The 20407-nt window shown below is 36.9% G+C and overlaps 1 protein-coding gene across 1 annotated transcript in view; it reads right to left on the bottom strand.

Moving 5' to 3' along the window:
- Positions 1 to 20407, bottom strand: part of KNL1 (kinetochore scaffold 1) — a 75209-nt gene that overhangs the window by 19423 nt on the left and 35379 nt on the right. The window contains exons 9-13 of the mRNA XM_059181172.1: positions 19339 to 19391; positions 13440 to 18506; positions 11286 to 11424; positions 10608 to 10675; positions 9895 to 9993 (exon numbers count right to left, since the gene is read on the bottom strand). Of these exons, the coding sequence (XP_059037155.1) occupies positions 9895 to 9993; positions 10608 to 10675; positions 11286 to 11424; positions 13440 to 18506; positions 19339 to 19391 (5426 nt within the window). The remainder of the gene's footprint in view (positions 1 to 9894; positions 9994 to 10607; positions 10676 to 11285; positions 11425 to 13439; positions 18507 to 19338; positions 19392 to 20407) is intronic.

Raw genomic sequence — 20407 nt, 5'->3', positions numbered from 1 at the left:
TTTCAGTGGGCTTATTTTAAAGTTCTATGAAGAAAAATTTGATTACCCTATGAAATTGATACACCCAGTAACTTATTAGTTGGAATGTGAATACAAGTCTCTGACATCAAAGTCTATTTCCTACAGATGTTTAATGGATGTTCCCCTCACATGTGTTTGAATAGTGATTTGAAAATGGCTTCTGTGGTTTTAAGAAAATCAATACCTAAAAATTCACACTTATCAGGAACCCTTTCATTAAAAGACTGAAAAAAGATACCAGTTTCCTAGATTATTCTTTTCTACTCTCATTCTCTAGTCCTGATCTTTACTTCTATCTTATCTTCTATCATTGAATTCAAATTATTCTGGCATATGTAAAATAAGGTAGTAAAAATTTGGTTATTTTATTTTTTATTTTATATATTTTTAAAGATTTTATTTATTTATTTGACAGACAGAGATCGCAGTAGGCAGAGATGCAGGCAGAGAGAGAGAGGAGGAGGCAGGCTCCCTGCTGAGCAGAGAGCCCGATGCGGGACTCGATCCCAGGACCCTGAGATCATGACCTGAGCTGAAGGCAGAGGCTTTAACCCACTGAGCCACCCAGGCGCCCAAAATTTGGTTATTTTAAAAAATGTTTTATAGATCTAATCCAATGATTTTCAACATGGGGTTCAAACTTATAACCCCAAGATCAAGTCACATGCTCTTCTGAATGAGCCAGCCAGGTGCCCCAAATCCAATGACTTTTTAAAATTAACATATTTTTATATGTTAACATAACATATTTTTTTAAATTAACATATAATGTATTATTTGTTTCAGGGGTACAGGTCTGTGAATCACCAGTCTTACACAATTCACAGTACTTGCCATAGCACATACCTTCTCCAATGTCCATCAGCCAGCCACCCTATCCCTACCCCCCAACAACCCTCAGTTTGTTTCCTGAGATTAAGAGTCTCTTATGGTTTGTCTCCCTCTCTGGCTTCATCCTATTTCCTTCTTTCCTCTCTTCTCCCATGATCCTCAGCCTTGTTCTCAAATTCCACATATCGGCAAGATCATATGATAATTATCTTTCTCTGACTGACTTATTTGGCTTAGCATAATACCCTCTAGTTCTATCCACATCATTGCAAGTGGCAAGATTTCAATTTCTGATGGGTACATAATATTCTGTTGTATATATATATACCACATTTTCTTCATCCATTCATCTGCCGTTGGACATCTAGGCTCTTTCCATAGATTGGCTATTGTGGACATTGCTGCTATAAACAATGGGGTGCACGTGCCTCTTTGGTCACTACATTTGTATCTTTGGAGTAAGTACCCAATAGTGTAGTCGCTGGGTCATAGGGTAGCTCTATTTTCAACTTTTTGAGGAAAGTCTATACTGTTTCCTCAGTATAGTGTAGGAGGGTTCCCCTTCCTCTGCACCCTCACCAACATCTGTTGTTTCCTGACTTATTAATTTTAGCCATTCTGACTGATGTGAGGTGGTATCTCACTGTGGTTTTGATTTGTATTTCCCTGTTGCTGAGTGGTGTTGAGCACTTTTTCATGTGTCTGTTGGCCATTTGGATATCTTCTTTGCAGAAATGTCTGTTTATGTTTTCTGCCCATTTCTTTCTTTTTTTTTTTAAGATTTTATTTATTTATTTGACAGAGATCACAAGTAGGCAGAGAGGCAGGCAGAGAGAGAGGAGGAAGCAGGCTCCCCGCTGAGCAGAGAGCCAGATGATGTGGGGCTTGATCCCAGGACCCTGGGATCAGGACCTGAGCCAAAGGCAGAGGCTTTAACCCAATGAATCACCTAGGTGTCCCCTGCCCATTTCTTTCTTTCTCTTTTTTTTTTAGATTTTATTTATTTATTTTGACAGAAATCACAAGTAGACAGAGAGGCAGGCAGAGAGAGAGAAGGAAGCAGGCTCCCTGCTGAGCAGAGAGCCCGATGCGGGACTCGACCCCAGGACCCTGAGATCATGACCCGAGCCGAAGGCAGCGGCTTAACCCACTGAGCCACCCAGGCGCCCCACCCCTGGCCATTTCTTGATGATATTTTTTCTTTTTTGGGTGTTGAGTTTGATAAGTTCTTTATAGATTTTGGATATTGGCCCTTTATCTGATATGTTATAATCCAACGATTTTTTGATGTCCTTTATGCAGTACTAGAAATCCAAGTCAATTCTTTACATCATATTACATATAAAAAGCCAAAACAAACAAAATCCCACAACTGCCCATTATTCATAGGCAGTATGGTACAGAATAAGTAATTCTACCACTTTAAGATTTGGTCTCTTCATTTATAAATTGGGCACAATATTGATCCATCTCCTAAGAGTATAGTAAAAGGTTTTGTTTGTTTTTAAAGGTTACTCAAGCCAGGGCCTCATAAAATAATCTAACAAATGTTAGTTTTTTCTCACTCTCTACTTTTATTTGATAAATTAAAAGGATGTAACTGAATGAGGTTTTAATCTCCTTCCTCTATTCCTAACACATCTTCTAGAAGATGTGCTAAGAAAGTATAAAAAAGTGCTAAAAGTAATTATAACTGAAGTTGACTCTCTTTCTTAAAGACATTTTTAAGGCTAGACTTATAAATAAAAATCAAAGCTCTATGCACTGGCTCAAAAAGAAAAGGCAACATTAGAACCCAGACTGTACTTTTTAAACACGGTTTTCTTACTCAAAGAAATCAGGCATCCTTGGGAAAATGGCTAAATGCTTTCATATAGGAGCCAGATGATTGACAAAGAAACATTTCTTTTTATAGAAGTATCTGGACAATAAATGGTAGCATTAGTTTACAACTACTACTTTACAACTCCTAATGAATTACTAGATCTAGATAATGATTTAATGGCTGCCTATGCATCATAACCAGACTTTATTTCCTGATGGAAGTACGACTATAAGGTGAACTTGCGGGGGAAAAAAGTGAATCTGATAAAGCCTCTGCCAACTTACAAATACAGGAGACAGAGAACAGGTTAAAAAAACACTTGAGTGTGCATAATTGGTAAAATACACACTCTGGTAAACCCCACGAAAAAACCTGGTTTCTTCATCAAAAAGAAAAAAAGGAGAGAGAAATGAAAGGGGACAATACTATTTAGAAGATTATTAAGAGATACCTACTAATTATAATATTTCAACCTCATTTAGTAAACTCAATGTAGTAAACGGGAAAATAATGCTTAAGAAAACCAGGGAGAGGGTACCTGGATGGCTCAGTCAGTGTCCAACTCTTAATTTCAGCTTAGGTAATGATCTCGGGGTTGTGAGATCGAGCCCCAAGTGAAACTTTGTGCTGGCCGTGGAGCCTGCTTAAGATACTCTGTCTCCCTTGGGGTGCCTGGGTGGTGCAGACAGGTAAGCATCCGACAGTTGATTTCGGCTCAGGTCGTGGCTCAGATTGTGAACTCAGGGTCATGACATGGGGCCTGCATTAGGCTCTGCTTGGAGCCTGCTTCACTTTCCCCCTCAACCCCCCATCCCTGCTCACACACTCTCTCTTTAAAAATAAAATGAAAAGACAATCAGGGAAATATAAATACTGACTGAATAGTCATTTTAAGGTATGATTATTATATGTGTATTTATTTTTAAAATGAGTCCTCATCTTTTCAGGAATACATACTGAAATATGTTAAATTGATGATGCCTGGAATTTGTTTTATTTTTTTATTTATTTTTATTTTTATTTTTTTAAAGATTTTATTTATTTATTCGACAGAGAGAGATCACAAGTAGGCAGAGAGAGAGGAGGAAGCAGGCTCCCCGCCGAGCAGAGAGCCCGATGCGGGGCTCGATCCCAGGACCCTGGGATCATGACCTGAGCCGAAAGCAGAGGCTTTAACCCACTGAGCCACCCAGGCGCCCCCTGGAATTTGTTTTAAAATAACAGGTGGGGAGTAGGGATATGTAGAGATAAAACAACAGCTGATAATTTTTGAGTTGAAAAAGGGTAGGTTTATTCTTGGACCTTCATAACCACCAGTGAAACACAGGACCACACTCCCAGAGATTCATCAGGAATTCAAGTGTCAATGGATATCAGGCTAATGCACTGTGGGTACATATTGGCTGTATCCACCTATGCTGTATGCAATAGCTAGGTTAATTTGCTGCATCTTGAGCCCAGGATCATGTACACAAGCCACCCTCCTCCCTTCATTTATCTATTTTGATTATGTACCCAATTTATGCACAATCAACCCCTGGTATTTCAGGCCTGGAAGGATTACCTGCAGTTCTTCAACCTCACTGAGAAGGGAAAGGGTGTTATTTTGGTACTTCTGCCTGAGGCACTCCATGGGCATGCTGAGGGTTGTGGGGCACTACAATAGCACTATTTGCTGGTGATACCTGCTGAGTTTCTGTAACTGCAAACACATATGAGTGCTGTACATGTGTCTATAAGGGGTAGCACATAATTCCCCATTTGCCTCAAGAATACTCTCCCCAGGAGTACCTGGTTGGCTCAGCTGGTAAAGCATGAGACTTTTTTTTTTTTAAATGTAATCTCTACACCCAACATCAGGCTCGAAGTCATGACCCCAAGATTCAGGGTTGGATGTTCTACCAACTAGGCAGCCAGGCACCCTAGCCATATGACTCTTGATCTCAGGATCACAAGGTCAAGCCCCACACAGGGTATAGAGCTTACTTTAAAAAAGAATAAAAAGAACATTCTCCCCAGTTCCCAAGAGACTCACAGTTACCTAAGTCCTGTATCAGATGCCCCTAGTTATAAACTTCATTTTCCATGGTTCATATATAGTCTATCTCTTTGTCCTTTCCCTACTTTAAGATTTTAAAATTTCTTTTCTGGGATAGCATAAATTCTCTCTTGATGGGTTTGTTCCCAGATCTATTTCCTTAACACTAACCTTCCTGACCTCTGCAAGGCCTGAGAGGAAACAGGAAGATTCAGTTAGCTCCTGAGGTATTCTCTCCCTCTTTACCCTGTCACCATCCTCTTTGCTCTTATCTTTCCCCTCTGTTTTCTCCCAGTCCCCTGGGTTTTTCTGCTTTTCTAAGGATGCAGGCTCTGGATCCATACCTAGACAGATTTCTACTTTCCATCTACAGCTAAAGCAAGATGATGCTAATGAGAAGGGTAGAATGAGGTTGGGGACCCAAAAGATGTGTGTTCATTTTTCCGTTTCCATCTTTGATTTATACTTCATATTTATTTGTTTTTATTTATGTATTTACATATTTATGTATTTATTTAAATTATTTTATTTACTTGAGAGAGAGAGGAAGAAATTAAGCACAAGCAGGGGGAAAAGCAGATGGAGAGGGACAAGCAGACTCCCCACTGAGTGGGGAGCATGACACAGAGCTCAATCTTCAGATCCTAAGATCATGACCTAAGCAGAAATCAGATGCTTAACCAACTCACTCATCTAGGCACCCCTATACTTCACATTTATTTTTTTTTAAAGATTTTATTCATTTATTTGACAGAGATCACAAGTAGGCAGAGAGGCAGGCAGAGAGAGAGGGTAAAGCAGGCTCCCCGCTGAGCAGAGAGCCCGATATGGGGCTCAATCCCACAACCCCGGGATCATAACCTGAGCTGAAGGCCGAAGCTTTAACCTACTGAGCCACCCACGTGACCTTATACTTCACATTTAGATATACAATACTGGAATTGATTTATTTCTACATAGCTGTCTCTTAAAAGTTTTATTTATTTATTTATTTATGAGAGAGAAAGAGAGAGTAAATGCACGAACAGAGGTGTGGGAGAGGGAGAAGCAGACTCTCTGTTGAGCAGGAAGCCCAATGCAGAGCTAGACCCCAGGACCCCAGAATCATGACCTGAGCCGAAATCATGTGCTTAATTGACTGAGCCACCCAGGCACCTCTAAATAGTTTTAATTTTTTTTTTTAAGATTTTATTTATTTATTTGACAGAGAGAAACAGCAAGAGAAGGAATATAAGCAGGGGTAGTGGGAGAGGGAGAAGCAGGATTTCTGCTGAGCCAGAAGCCCCATGTGGGGCTAGATCACAGGACCCTGGGATTATGACCCGAGCCAAAGGCAGGCACTTAACAACTGAGTCACCCAGGCTCTAATATCTTTATTAAAATTTAATTCACACATCATAATTCATCCACTTAAGTATACAATTAGATAATTTTTTAAGTTATATTCACAGGGTTATGCAACCATCAAAATCTAATTTAGAGCATTTTCATCCCCCTATAAAAAAGTCTGTACCTGTGGCACCTGGGTGGCTCAGTGGGTTAAGCCTCTGCCTTAGTCTCAGATCATGATCCCAGGGTCCTCAGATCATGATCCCAGGCCCAGCTCCACATTGGGCTCTCTGCTCAGCAGGGAGTCTGCCTCCCCACTCAACTCTGCCTGCCTCTCTGCCTACTTGTGATTTCTGTCTGTCAAGTAAAGAAGCAAAATCTTAAAAAAAAAAAAAAAAAAAAGCCTGTACCCATTAACTGTCACTCTCCCTTCTCTTCCACCCTTATCCTGGCCCCAAGTAACCACTAACCAGAGTTCACTTTTGGGCTATTATGAATAGTAGTCATGTACAACTTTTGTGTGGATGCATATATTCAGTTCTCTTGGGAATATATTTAGAAGAATTTGCTGAATCTTATAATAGTTCTATGTCTAACTTTTTTTTTTTTTTTAAGATTTTATTTATTTATTTGACAGATGGAGATCACAATAGGCAGAGAGACAGGCAGAGAGAGGAAGGGAAGCAGGCTCCCTGCTGAGCAGAGAGCCTGATGCGGGGCTGGATCCCAGGACCCTGGGATTATGACCTGAGTCAAAGGCAGAGGCTTTAACCCACTGAGCCACCCAGGCACCCCTATGTCTAACTTTTTGCCAAACTGTTTTCCAAAGTAGCTGTGCCACTGCCACCAGCAATGTATGAAAATTCTAATTTCTCTATATACTTGCCAACACTTTTTATTTTCTTTTGGATTATAGCCATTATAGTGGGTGTACAGTAGTAACTTATTATAGTTTTACTTATATATTTATTTTGAAAGATTTATTTATTTATTTTAGAGTGAGAGAAACAGAGAGAGTGCATGTGAGTAGGAGAGGGGCAAAGGGAGAGGAACTATGAAAGAATCTCAAGCAGACTCCCTGCTGAGCATGGAGCCTGACTTGGAGCTCCACCTAGGGCTTAATCTCAGGATCCTGAGATTATGACCTGAGCCAAAACCAAGAGTCAGATGCTCAACTGACTGAGCCTCCCAGGAACCCCTCATTGTCGTTTTAACTTGCATTTCCTTAATGACTAAGGATACTGAAAACGTTTTTTTTCCACACTTATTGTCATTTGTATGTGTTCTTCAGAGAAATGTTCATTCACATCCTTTGACTATTTTTTAAATTGGATTGTCTTTTTATTACTGAGTTGAAAGGTTCTTGATATATTCTGGGTATAATTTGCCAATGCTTCTTCCCATTCTGTTGGTTGTCTTTTCACTCTCTTGATGGTATCATTTGTACCACAGAAGTATTTTGTTTATTTTTCTTTAGAGAGAGAGAGAGAGACAGCAGGAGCAAATGGAGGAGATGGGTAGAGAAACTTAAGCAGACTCCATGCCCAGTGCAAGCCTGACATGAGGCTTGATCTCATAACCCTGAAAGATCATGAAGTCAAGAGTCAGAAGCCCAACTTACTGATCCACTCAGGTACCCCTGTGTAACACAGAAGTTTCTTTGATGAACACCAATTTTTGTCACTTGTGTTTTTGGTGTTATATAGACTTAATTTTTGTGTATAGTGTGAACTACGGGACAAAGCTCATTTTTTCCTATGGATAACCAACTGATGCAATACCATTTACAGAAAAGACCACTTTCTGCGGTGGCATCTTTATCATAAACCAAATGCCCATATTTGTGTGGGTCCATCCATCCTTCCTTTCTTCCTTGTTTATTTTCTCCCTCTTCCCTCCCCCTTTTTATTTCCTTTAACTTTTTTTTATAATAAGCTCTATGCCTCATGTGGGGCTTAAACTCACAACCCTGAGACCAAGAGTCACGTGCTCTACTGACTGAACCAGCCAGGTGCTGTTGTGTAGGTCCATTCTTTAAAAGTTAGCTAGAGGGGCTCGTGGGTGGCTCAGTGGGTTAAGCCGCTGCCTTCAGCTCAGGTCATGATCTCAGGGTCCTGGGATCGAGTCCCACATTGGGCTCTCTGCTCAGCAGGGGGCCTGCTTCCCTTCCCCTCTCTCTGCCTGCCTCTCTGCCTACTTGTGATCTCTCTCTGTCAAATAAATAAATAAAATCTTAAAAAAAATTAAAAATTAAAAAAATAAAAGTTAGCTAGAACTCATTTGGATCTAGTGATTATTTTAAGGTAAATTATAAAATAAAATTTTCAATGATAATAAGTTTTCCAGTTTTTAGGTTAACTTTGGTAATTTATATTTTGCTAAAAAATCATCTAGGTCTTAAAATTTGTTGTCAGAATTGATGAATTAAAAAAATTCTTTTACTCTGTGGACATGTCTTCTTTCCTAACCATCTATATTTTAGCCTTCTCTGTTTTCTTAATTATGCTCTTTAAGGGTTTTCTTATTTTATTGTCTTTTCAAAGTACCAGCTTTTGGAATTTGCTGTTCTTTCTACTAATTTTGTTTCCTGTTTCATTAGCTTTACCATTTATTTGTATTAATTCTGCCTTCTTGCTTTTTTTTTTTTTTTTCAAAGATTTTATTTATTTATTTAACAGAGGGAGAGAGATCACAAGTAGGCAAACAGGCAGGCAGAGAGAAGGGGGGAAGCAGGCTCCCTGCTGAGCAGAGACCACCCCTCCCCCATGCGGGGTTTGATCCCAGGACCCTGAGACCATGACCTGAAGCTGAAGGCAGAGGCTTAACCCACTGAGCCACCCAGGTGCCCCCTGCCTTCTTGCTTTTTTAATGGGTTTTATTTTATTATTCATTTTTCTAATTTCTTAAAGTGAGCATTAAAAACTCCTTTATTTTTAGATTCTCTTCTATAATAACAACGTTATCTAAGGTTTTTAATTTCCTGCTAAGTATAATTTTTGCTGTGTGTCCCATATGTTTGGTATTAAATATTCTCCTTTACTTTGATTTCTTAACAGTCTTGATTTCGTCTCTGATCTCAGAGTTATCTATAAGTGTATTTCTTAAATTCCAATAAGTTAAGAATGTTATAGTCCTTTTATTCATTCTAATTTTATTGGATTAAGATCAGATGATGTTGTCCCTAAAATTTCCATTTTTTTCTACTTGTTAATGTTTTCTTTGTGGCCAAGGGCATAATTCATTTTTGTAAATGTTTGACAGACTTAAGAGAAAAACATAATCCCTATTAACTGACACAAATTTTTCTACTAATCTTTTAAATGAATTTGTTGATTGTACAATTCAAATATTATATAACCTCACATAGTTTTGATTTTGAAAAATGTTTATTAAAACCTTCTGCTGTATTTGGATTTTTATATAGTGGGGAAAAAGCATATGTTCAGGAGAAAGTATCAAAGACAAAATACATGGCAAGGAATGAGAAAAAAAATAAAATTTTACCTTATAAAATTCTATATTAGCAAAAAAACCTCTAATTTCTTTGTTTTTAAGAAGGCTCTATGCTGGAGTCCCAACACAAGGCTTGAACTTATAACCCTGAGATTAAGACCTGAGCTGAGATCAAGAGTCAGATGTTAGAGTTGAATGAACCATCCAGGTGTTCCCCCCAAAAACAATTTTTATGCTAACCACAATGCACTTACTATAGAAAAACTTCCTGCAAGAAAATATGCTTCCTTAGATAATTTTTCTATTTTTTTAATAAACACTTGTTTTGATGTACTTTAATAAACAAGTATAATACATCTTAACTGAGATAACTATTTTGCCAAGAAACTGCGCTTACTTTGGCTGGGAGATTGCTCTGTCGAGGTTTCTGTATCAAAATGTGGACCTGAAGAAGTATAAAGAACTCCTTTAGTGTAATTTTTCCATCTTTCAGTTTCTGAGGAAAGAAAAAAAGTTTGCACAATAGTCAAGGTGAGGTCATTTTGATTACAACCAGCCCATTTTGCTTCTAGTGTATAGTATTTTGCATACGTTAGTGGAAATATCCAAATATTTCTAAGCTATACATGAACAGATTTTATTTAGTATTATTTCTTAAGGTTACTCAGTGACAACAGAATTGGGAACAAACAACAAAACACAGGTCTTCTAATTATGATTTCTACTCCCTATAATCAATCACCATGCTGGGTCCTTAACAAAAAAGCTAATTTTCTGTATAGTTGAATATTTCTTAATTTTTTAAATTTTTTAAAAAAGATTTTATTTATTTATTTGACAGAGATCACAAGTACTCGCAGAGGCAGTCAGAGACAGAGGGGGTAAGCAGGCTCCCCACTGAGCAGAGAGCCCGATGCAGGGCTCGATCCCAGGACCCTGAGATCATGACCCAAGCTGAAGGCAGAGGCTCAACCCACTGAGCCACCCAGGCGCCCCGAATATTTCATAATTTAAAAAAAATTTAAAAATTGAAAACAAACAAACAACAAAAAATTGGAAAACAAAACAGGGACTATAGTTGCATTAGAAATGAGAAACAGTTTAACATACCTCCTTCAAGCTCTCTTCACAAATAGTGTCTCTGAGAAACTGTGATTCCATTTGACTATTGTGCTGTGCTAGAAGTAAAGCAAATTCAGGTAATAAGTCAAAATTAAAATTAAAGTGTAAGCTTAATGTTAATTATCATTCAGATTTATGTGTGGTTCATGCTCTTAAAGTTATCGACTAGGATCTTTTTGGGAAGAGTCATTTATAGGGCGAGTATACTATTGTTTTAAGATCCCATCCAATATTTCTCCACTAATTATAAGCTTGTTTAAAAAGATTTTGTTTATTTATTTGACAGAGAGTGAGAGAGAAAGAGTACAAGCAGAAGTGGCAGGCAGAGGGAGAAGTAGGCTCTCAGCCAAGCAGGGAGACCAATTCAGGACTCAATCCCAGGATCCCAGCATCATGACCCGAGCTGAAGGCAGATGCTTCACCAACTGAGCCACCCACGCACCCCTAATTATAAACTTCTTAAGACAATTACCCTTCGTGGTCTATCACTTCTCAACTTATTAAAATAATTAAACATTAAATATAAACTAAAATTATTTTACTCATCAACTATGTATAACTCCCAAAAAGCTTAAATAAATTTCAAATATCTTCTGAACTGAAATACATTTATTATTGTCAAGTAAGCAGATGACTTCTATTATTTAGTCTTCATGAAGATCTTACTGCTGAAGTCGAGAGAGGTCCCATCGGCCTTGATTGAATCAAGAGAACTGCTGCAACTAGATGGTGTCCTGCTCAGGCTTTTTATCAAAACACTGTTAGCATTTTTATCTATATCCCCTTCAGAATGGTGATCAAAAACCTGAAATTATCAGTTAAGGAACATCATCAGCCTGAAGTTATGACTTATAATACACTTATAATACACATAATAATTGTTTGTTGAACACTAACAAGGACTACTTCATAAAATTTATCTACAATCATATGAAATATATTAGTAACAAATTGGAATAAGTAATAAGCAATTTATCAGGCTTTTAGAGTTCAAAGTAATTTTATTTTAATTTTTTTAAAGTTTATTTTTCTTAGTAATCTCTACACCTAACATGGGGCTCAAATTCACAACCCTGAGATCAAGAGTCACATACTCCTCTGACTGAGCTAAAAGGTGCCCCTAGAGTTCAAAGTAATTTTATTTAAGAATCTATAGAAATAGGGTGCCTGGGTAGCTCAATGGGTTAAGCCTCTGCCTTCAGCTCAGGTCATGATCTCAGGGTCCTAGGATCAAGTCCAGTATCGGGCTCTCTGCTCAGCGGGGAGCCTGCTTCCTTCTCTCTCTCTTTCTGCCTGCCTCTCTGCCTATTTGTGATCTCTCTCTGTCAAATAAAAAATAAAATAAATAAATAAATAAATAAATAATTTAAAAAAGAATCTATAGAAATATATAGAAATCAGCTTGTACATTATACCATATAAGCAAATTGTTTCTCAGATGTGTCTAAGTTAAAGCCAGATCCTATGAGTTGCCAAACGTTGACCTATTCCATTATTCAACTACTAGTCACTAGGGTCAGGACTACCACATTGAAATAAACCAGCATAGAATATTGGCTATTCATAGTGACTCTGGCTACAGCAACAAAGAAACTTATTTCCAGGTTTTAGACTTTTTCTCCAGGTGACTAAGACTCCTTTGGCTAATGTCAAATAAGTGATGTGGTCCTGCTTTTATCATTTTAACCATTTGACTTTACAGCCTTAAATGCCATTTTCATCTACCTACTTACATAGGTTTTTGAGGACAATATAACCTTTGTCTAAATGTTAGAATGTAATCTCCATGAAAACAGATTTTTTTCCTCTAAATTCCTGCTGATGTAGACAAGCACCTAAACAGTACTTAGGACACAGGAGATACTCAATATCTACTGAACAAAATAATACTAATTTTCATATAATCCATTCAGTTATAAATTTTCTATCACTGATACTACATTCTCAAAGCTTCACAGAGGAACCATTTCCTCAGGACCTCATTAAACAGAACTAATGATATTTTTCTAAGCTTACTCACATATTAAATTTTGTTTTCTATGAACTTCTGATACTTTAAAAAAAATTATTTATTTATTTTTGAGAGAGAGGGTATAAGCAGTAGGGAGAGGCAGAGGGAGAGGGAGAAGCAGACTTCCTGCTCAGCAGGGAGCCTTGACATGGGGCTTGATCCTGGGATCATGACCTGAGCTGAAGGCAGCCACTTAACTGAGCCACCCAGGTGCTGCCTTCTGATACTTTCTAATCTTCATTTCTCCATCTATAAAACTGAGTTTGAATGACAGGTTTTATTCTAAGTTATCTAAATGAATGTTCCCTCAAACTCTAAAACAATCTATAACCTCTTCTCATAAATTCAAATTCTCACTTCTTCATCTTGAGATACTGGGTTTGACCTAGGCATTCTCTCAACCACTAAAGAAATGAACTCTCAGCTTTTACATATCCTTATAAACCAAGAAAATTCAGGTGAGCTTTTCTTCATGCAGTTTGTCTAACAAAAAGATTTTTTTTACCCTTCAGATATTTAGACTGAATTTAACTTTTCAAACTACATATACCCTGCTGAGAGATTCTCCAAATGCAAAATCACAATGACAGATTGCACAATTACATTAATTTTTGTACTACTTCCCATTTCATTTTTTGTGATTTGTTTTTAAGTCTAGCTGTTAGTCAAATAATACCTTAACATTCTAAACAGGGATATTTCCCTAGCTCTATAATTGGAAATAATCAATTCCTGCTCATTCAAGACTAAAATTAAAATTCAACATTCATAACTTAAAAACACATTCCTTAGTTCAAGACAGAGCTTACCTCCTGATCTTGCGCAGTATCACTAAACCTAATCTCACTTTTCCTGATTTTTTTCTCATTCTGCATATCATCCTCTTCTTGTATCCAGGTTCTTTTTTGGCTATTGCAGGTTTCTCTTGTTTTATTTTCAGATGGCAAGACCTCTTTTTGATATGTCTCAATCAAAGACTTTTCCTCAGTTTCTATGGTAATAGAATCTGAGGAATTAATCTCACCAGGATATATAGGAAGGTTTTCCTCATTTATATATTGAGATGGACTTAAGGTCAGTTTAGCTGCACCAAATTCAATGCTTGACTCCTTACTGAAGACTGGTTGAGCTTCTAAGTGACTTAAATCAGTTGTGTCTGCTTGAAACTGCTTCAGGTCATTAATACCAGTGACACTACAATTTCTCTTGTTTGGCAGTCTGGGCAAAAATATTCCCAGGGAACATCGCCTCACTTTATCTCTTACAACTGTCGTGAGTGGTACAGAGTTAGTTTCAGCTCCATCATGAGAAATTTTACTTTCTTCATCTCTATCATCTTCAACATTGCTGGGCATTGTGTTAATACTATGTATTTCTGTAGCTTGCACTATACTCATGTGATTGTGTGCCTTATTTGTTAATCCAAGTAATTGTTCTGGGGAAGGTGGTACATGAGGAGTTTGGAAATTTAAAAATTCTTCAGGTTTTCCATTAAAATTATTCAGATTAGATGTGACACTACTAAAACTTGCAGTATTAGATGCAATTGCAGGATCCAATGCTTCTCTAGAATTAGCATGAATTTGAATAACTTGCTTAGGCAAGTCTGAATTACTGTGAAAATCTGTATTACATTCAGCTGTCTGAGTATTCTTCCTCGGCTCTTTTTTACAGGCTATAGTAAACTGTTTGTCATTATTGAGCATTTTGGACTCATTTTCACATGTAGGTACAGAGGAATTTTCTATGACAATATTTAAATTCTTATTTCCAGCATGAGTTGATATCATTTCATCTTTATTCACAATTATCTGTCCTTGTTGAGGTAATGGAGGTAGCTGGCTTGAGAGATGAGGCTGAGAAGTAACACAAACATCATCAACAAAGGTCATCTTTAAATTATGTTCTGGCATATCAACAAAGCCCTCCATTTGATCTTCTGGGAGTTTAAAAGATACTCGTTTTGAATTAGGTTTAGTTATCTCCCCCAGATCTTGACTAGGTAGTAAAGTTTGATTAGCTCTTAAATTTGGGGGCTCCTTATTCAGATCTTGATCTTTGAGCACTGTTTTAACAGAGTCTAGCTGTCCTTTGATATTGGTTCCAGTCACTTTTTCCTTTTCTAACAAAGAACAAGAAGCAGAGAGAGGCAGTCCCTTAGATTTCAAGTAATATTCATTGGCTAAATTGTTTACATAAGTAAGATCATTTTGTACTGGGCAATTACTGGTTTTCTCATCTTTATCACCTAAGGACATGGCATTCCCCTCCAAATTATCAAAACAGGAAATAGCATTTTGTAAATGGGAATAATTATCACTGGATCCACACATAGCAGTTGCATGACTATTTGTAAAATCCATATTTCTTCTATCTGTACTATTTAACTGACAGCTTTCAATTTTGGCTTTTTCCACTGTGCAGGCCTGGTCTACAACACTCCCCATGACCTCTTCATTCACAGTGCTTTTGAATTTGATAATTTCTAACTCACTTTGACCCCCAGACAATGTATTAGTAGGAACAGAAGGTATCACATGATGCTTTTGTTTAGTGTAAAGAACAGTTTTGTTTTCTACCGCCAGTGCTTGTTTTTCAATGTTTTCTTGAACAGAGCTACCATCATTATGAGAAGAAATATCCAAGATTTTTCCATTAGTTATTCCAAATTTAGGGTATTCTTGAAGAATTTTCTCTGTGTCTTGACAATCAATGAAAACAGTATGGGACTTGGTGACATCCAGATCACTGTGATTATCTACAAACAGTACAGTTTTTTCTATTGGCCTGGTAGTTATTTTAACTGGTAGGACAGTTTTACATTCTAAGGCAGTTGTGTGACTTCTAGTCATCTCCATGTCATCCTGCCCACATGTATACAAAACAGTTTTAGAATCTCCTGCTAAATGCACCAAATGGGAATCCTCTCTATCTTCCAGGGCAGTATTGTTTATTTCTACTGTATAGCTCTGGGTGATATCCATATCATTTTTCTCATTTTTGGAAAATGCAGCAGTCTTGTTATTTTTTAGTCTAAGGCTCGTCCTTCTCTGACTTTTGCCTGATATAGTTTCATTCAGAAATTCGGGCTTCTGTACATCTTCATTATTTTCCCAAAAGCTTGATTTAGATACTTCCATATTATCACCAGCTATAAATCCTACAGCTTTCTCTATAGGACCATTGTTAGACCATCCCCTTGCTAGTGTTAGCTCATTGACTTTTGCTGCTGATTGGTCACTTTTACCATTCTCTGGAAAGGAAACATTCTCCTCAGTAAAAGCAGGTGACACTTTTGGCTTTTCTAGGCTATTCCTTTTGGATACTTCAAAGTCAAGTCTGTCTGTAAACATAGTCCTCTCCTTTGCTTGGTAGTCAATGAAAACAGTGTGGGACTTTGTCATTTCCAGTTCATTGTAATTATCTATAAACATTACAGTTTTTTCTATAGGCCTAGTGGTTATTTTATCTGGTGAGACAGTTTTACATTCCAAGGCAGTTGTGTGACTTTTAGTGACTTCCATGTCATCTTGCCCACATGTATACAAAACAGTTTTAGAAGTTTCTGTCAAATGGGAATCTTGTTCATATAATAAAGCTTTATGACTTATTTTCACTGTATAACTCTTGGTGATATCCATATCATTCTCATCACCTTCTGAAAACACAATAGTCTTATTAACTTTTTGCCTGCCAACACTTTTTCTTCCATAAATTTTGACATCTTGATTTTCATTCTGAAATCCAAGTTTTCGAATGCTTTTGTCTTCTAAAATGTCTATATTATCATTAGAAACAAATACTCCTGTTTTTTCTGTAGGACTTTTATTACATTTTTCAACATTTACAGCTATCTTTCTGTCTACTGTTGTCAGCTGGCAGTTAGTATTTTCTAAATTAGTCTTACCCAATTCTTGTAATTCAGAAGGACCAAATCCAATGACAATAGTGTGACTCTTGGTTAGATCCATATTTTGTTCCTCCTCTGAACAAATAATTGTCTTGTTATGGGAACAGTCAGGTGTGGGATTGCCTACTCTTTTCCTCAGTGGCTCAGGCAGTTTAGAATTCTGGCCTGATACAGATTTCACTGTGTAACTGTTAACAGCAATATTATGATTTTTCATGGTAGACTGTCCTTCTAATGAAAATAGTGGCTCTGTGGTAGGAAAAAAAGATGCCTCACATGAAACTGTATTTCTATTATTTCCCAGTTCTATTTGTTTATCAAGATTTCTGTGGCCTGTTGCTATGTCTTGATTAATATCATCTGACTGAGGAGAATCTTTACCAAGATAGGGTGCAGTCTTTAAAGCTTGATCTTTTTCTTTACTCCAGGTGTCAGTTGGAATGTTTATAGATATTATGTCTGGCTGTTGGGATGGTTCAGTATGACTTTTGTTCATTTCTTTCCATTCATCTGAAGGGCTTTTGCTGTGAGAGTGAAATTTACCAGTATTCTCAGATATTAGATTGCAAGATATAAGAGGAGATTGACTTCCCAAGTTAGCTGTGTGATTTTTAGTCAAATCCATATCTTCACCTGTGAAAATTTCAGTCTTTTTGTCAGTCAATGAAATAGACAAAGAATTTGCCAGGCTCTGCTGTAATCTTCCCTTAGATACATGAGGAACTGAGCTACAATTTATATTCATTTCCCCATCCTCTGACCTGCTTATGAGATTTTTGAGCATCATTTCTTTTTCAGATATCGGTGTATCTGTTCTCTGTGTATTTGTGTGATCTTCTTTAAAAATCTGATTATCTATCACAACTGTATGACTCCTGGTAAAGTCCATGTTATCCATTCCTGAATAAATAGTTTTCTCTGTGAGAAGAGAGATAGCATCTGGATTGGGATAAGTTTTAGAATAATTACTATCATTCTTCAGCAGATTCTTCACTTCTCTCATACCTGAGAGATACTTGGTCAGTTCCATGGCATCATTACTACTAGGACAGAAAAATGTCTTATAATCTTGAGTAGCTGAGCTGGAACATATAGATCCTGGGATTATGGCCAAAGTGCTGGCATCTTGGTTAGAAGTCTGTGTGGCTATGTGAGTTTCTGTCCCTGTAATATGACTTTTGGTAATATGTATTTCACCATTAGGGTTTAAAGAAGGGTCTTGAAAAGCAGCATTTGGTTTATTCTTAAAGACTGTCTTCCTTCCTGGATCTTCAGTTCCATAATCTGTCATAACTTCCATCATGACATTTTGAGTTTGGTTTTCTATATTAGATAAATTATCTGCTGAGGGTAAATTCTGTATAGTGTAATTAGTTGTCAAGTCCATAAAATCATTGCCATAAATTGTAATATCATCACCTTTAAATTCCCTTAAGCTGGCCTCCGTGGATGTGGGAACTAAAGTCTGAATATTGGCCGTATGACACTGGGTGAAATTCATCCCATCATCTTGTTCTCTAAAGATTCTAGTCATATTATTACTATTTTCATCTACCTTAAGAGACACATGCATTTGATGTACAAAAGAGGCCCTATTTGATTGTTTGGGATGAACAGATATCTCAAAATTTTCTTTATCAGGTCCTGTAGGAAAAGCATTAGATTTTCCTGTTTTCAATCTTTTTATGAAGTCATTAAAATTTATTTTCTTTTCTGAAGAAGTGCTTTGATCCATGGAAAAATTTAATTCTTTTTTCATTCTTGAATCCTTAGTATGGAGCTTTAAGTTAGCCAGAAATGATGTAGTATCTATCTTAGTGGACTTTTCACTTTTAGTACAATCTAAAAGGCCTTTGTTAATCATTATGGTGTGACTTGTTGTTAGGTCCATCTGGTTTTCTTCCGAAAAGATGACTGTTTGGTCATTTGCATGTTTCCTTTCATGGTTGTGTTCTGTAATTGAAATCTATAATGAAAACAAAATATAGGAGATCAGATCAAATGCAACCTTTTAGAAAAGTATTTTATAATATGTACTGTATATAGTACTATATAAATAATCCTCAATGATGGCTTCATTATACACTGGTTTGTTTGAAACAGTGGTGTGGTATGTAGCATGTAATTTGTTATTACATTTTTTTTCAAAAAGTTTGTAAATGCTTTCAGTTTTTTTCAAAAAATAAAAGATCAAATAAAAAACAAATAAAAGGTTAATTATACACCAACTAGAATGACTAAAAATGAAAAAGACTGACAATATCAAATGTAACTATAATGAAAATTCTAATTACTATATTAGATAGGTCATTCTCATTCTAAGTAAAATAGACTTAGAAAGGGCTAAGAGCATGAAGGCTAATTTATAGTACACTCTACTCTTGGGAGTTGGGTTCTCTTTGAATCTTAATGCAGTGGCTTTATTTGTAAGGAGACAGTCTAACTCCTTGCTACTCAAAGTATGGTCTGTGACCTAGTGCACTAGTATCAACAGGAAATTGTTAGAAGTACAGAATCTCAGGGCCTGCCCTAGATATACTGAAAAAGAAACCATATTTTAAGAAAATCCTGCATATGCTCATTAAAGTTTGACAAGTTCGGATATAATTAATATATTTCCCTATTATTTAAACTGGCAATGATTGAACTATCCTTAGTTTAACTGAAAAGGTAGGAAGTTTTCCAATCTATGCTGGTCTACTTGAGTAAGTAATCCCTAAATCATGCCACAGCTATTAATTTTTTGTGTGTTAACTATAAGGGAGAATAAAATAAAAGGCATGTGCTTGAACTCATACCTCTCTCTGTTGCATCTGGGTCTGAATGGGAGCACAAAGCAATGTGTTCATCCCTATTGAAAAAGAGGAAAAAACTACAGTCAATAACAAAAAATATATATCACCAAGAGCCTGATTTTTCTTTCCTTATATTGTTCATCATTTATGAGTATTTATGAAGTTTATTTTAATAATATCTTTTTTTAAAGATTTTATTTACTTGAGAGAGAAAGACAGAATGAGAGAGAGAGAGCATGAGAGGAGAGAGTCAGTGGGAGAAGCAGATTACCTGCTAAGCAGGGAGCCCGATGTGGGACTTGATCCCAGGACTCCCCTTCATAAGGACTTAAGTATTAAATTTCATTAAGACTTCTGATTGACCCTGGGGGTACCTGGGTGGCTCAGATGGTTGTTAAATCACCAACTCTTGATTTTGGCTCAGGTCCTAATCTCAGGGTCTTGTGATCAAGCCCTGCACTGGGTTCCACATACTGTGGGGAGTCTGCTTCTCTCCCTCTCCCTTTGCCTTTTATCCCGTGTCCTCTCTCTCTCTTAAATATTTTATTTTTTTAAAAAAAGACTTTATTTGAGAGAGAGAAAGAGAGAGAGCGCGCACAAGCAAGGGGAGGGGCAGAGGAAGAGAAGCAGTCCCTTCTGAGCATGGAGGTTGATATGGGGCTTGATCACAGATCCTGAGATCATAACCTAAGCCAAAGTTAGACATTTTACAAAGTGAGCCACCCAGGTGCCCCTAAATAAATCTTAAACAACAACAACAACAACAACTTATAATTGTCCCATTTTAGGGACAGAGAGATCTGTGATTACTGTATTCCCTATGTGACTGAAATATTTTTAGGATGTGGTGATTTTAAAGGGGGAATTTTAAAGGTGGAAAGTTTGGACTACTTTTTTACCCCTTTACTTCTTTATTTTTATTCCGGGATAGTATAGGTACATGGTAAAAAGTACCAATTCATGAGACTAAAATGTTAAAGTAAGATTTTGAAGCATCTCTTATTCTATGTTAAAGAATCTAGACGTTACCGTGATGAGATGTGCATTTTATAAAAATAACTCCAGAGGAGGA

This window comes from Mustela lutreola, chromosome 7 (assembly GCF_030435805.1).
Source record: "Mustela lutreola isolate mMusLut2 chromosome 7, mMusLut2.pri, whole genome shotgun sequence".
NCBI lineage: Eukaryota > Metazoa > Chordata > Mammalia > Carnivora > Mustelidae > Mustela > Mustela lutreola.
The sequence above is the reverse complement of the archived record's forward strand: the minus strand, read 5'-3'. Positions and strand labels throughout refer to the sequence as shown.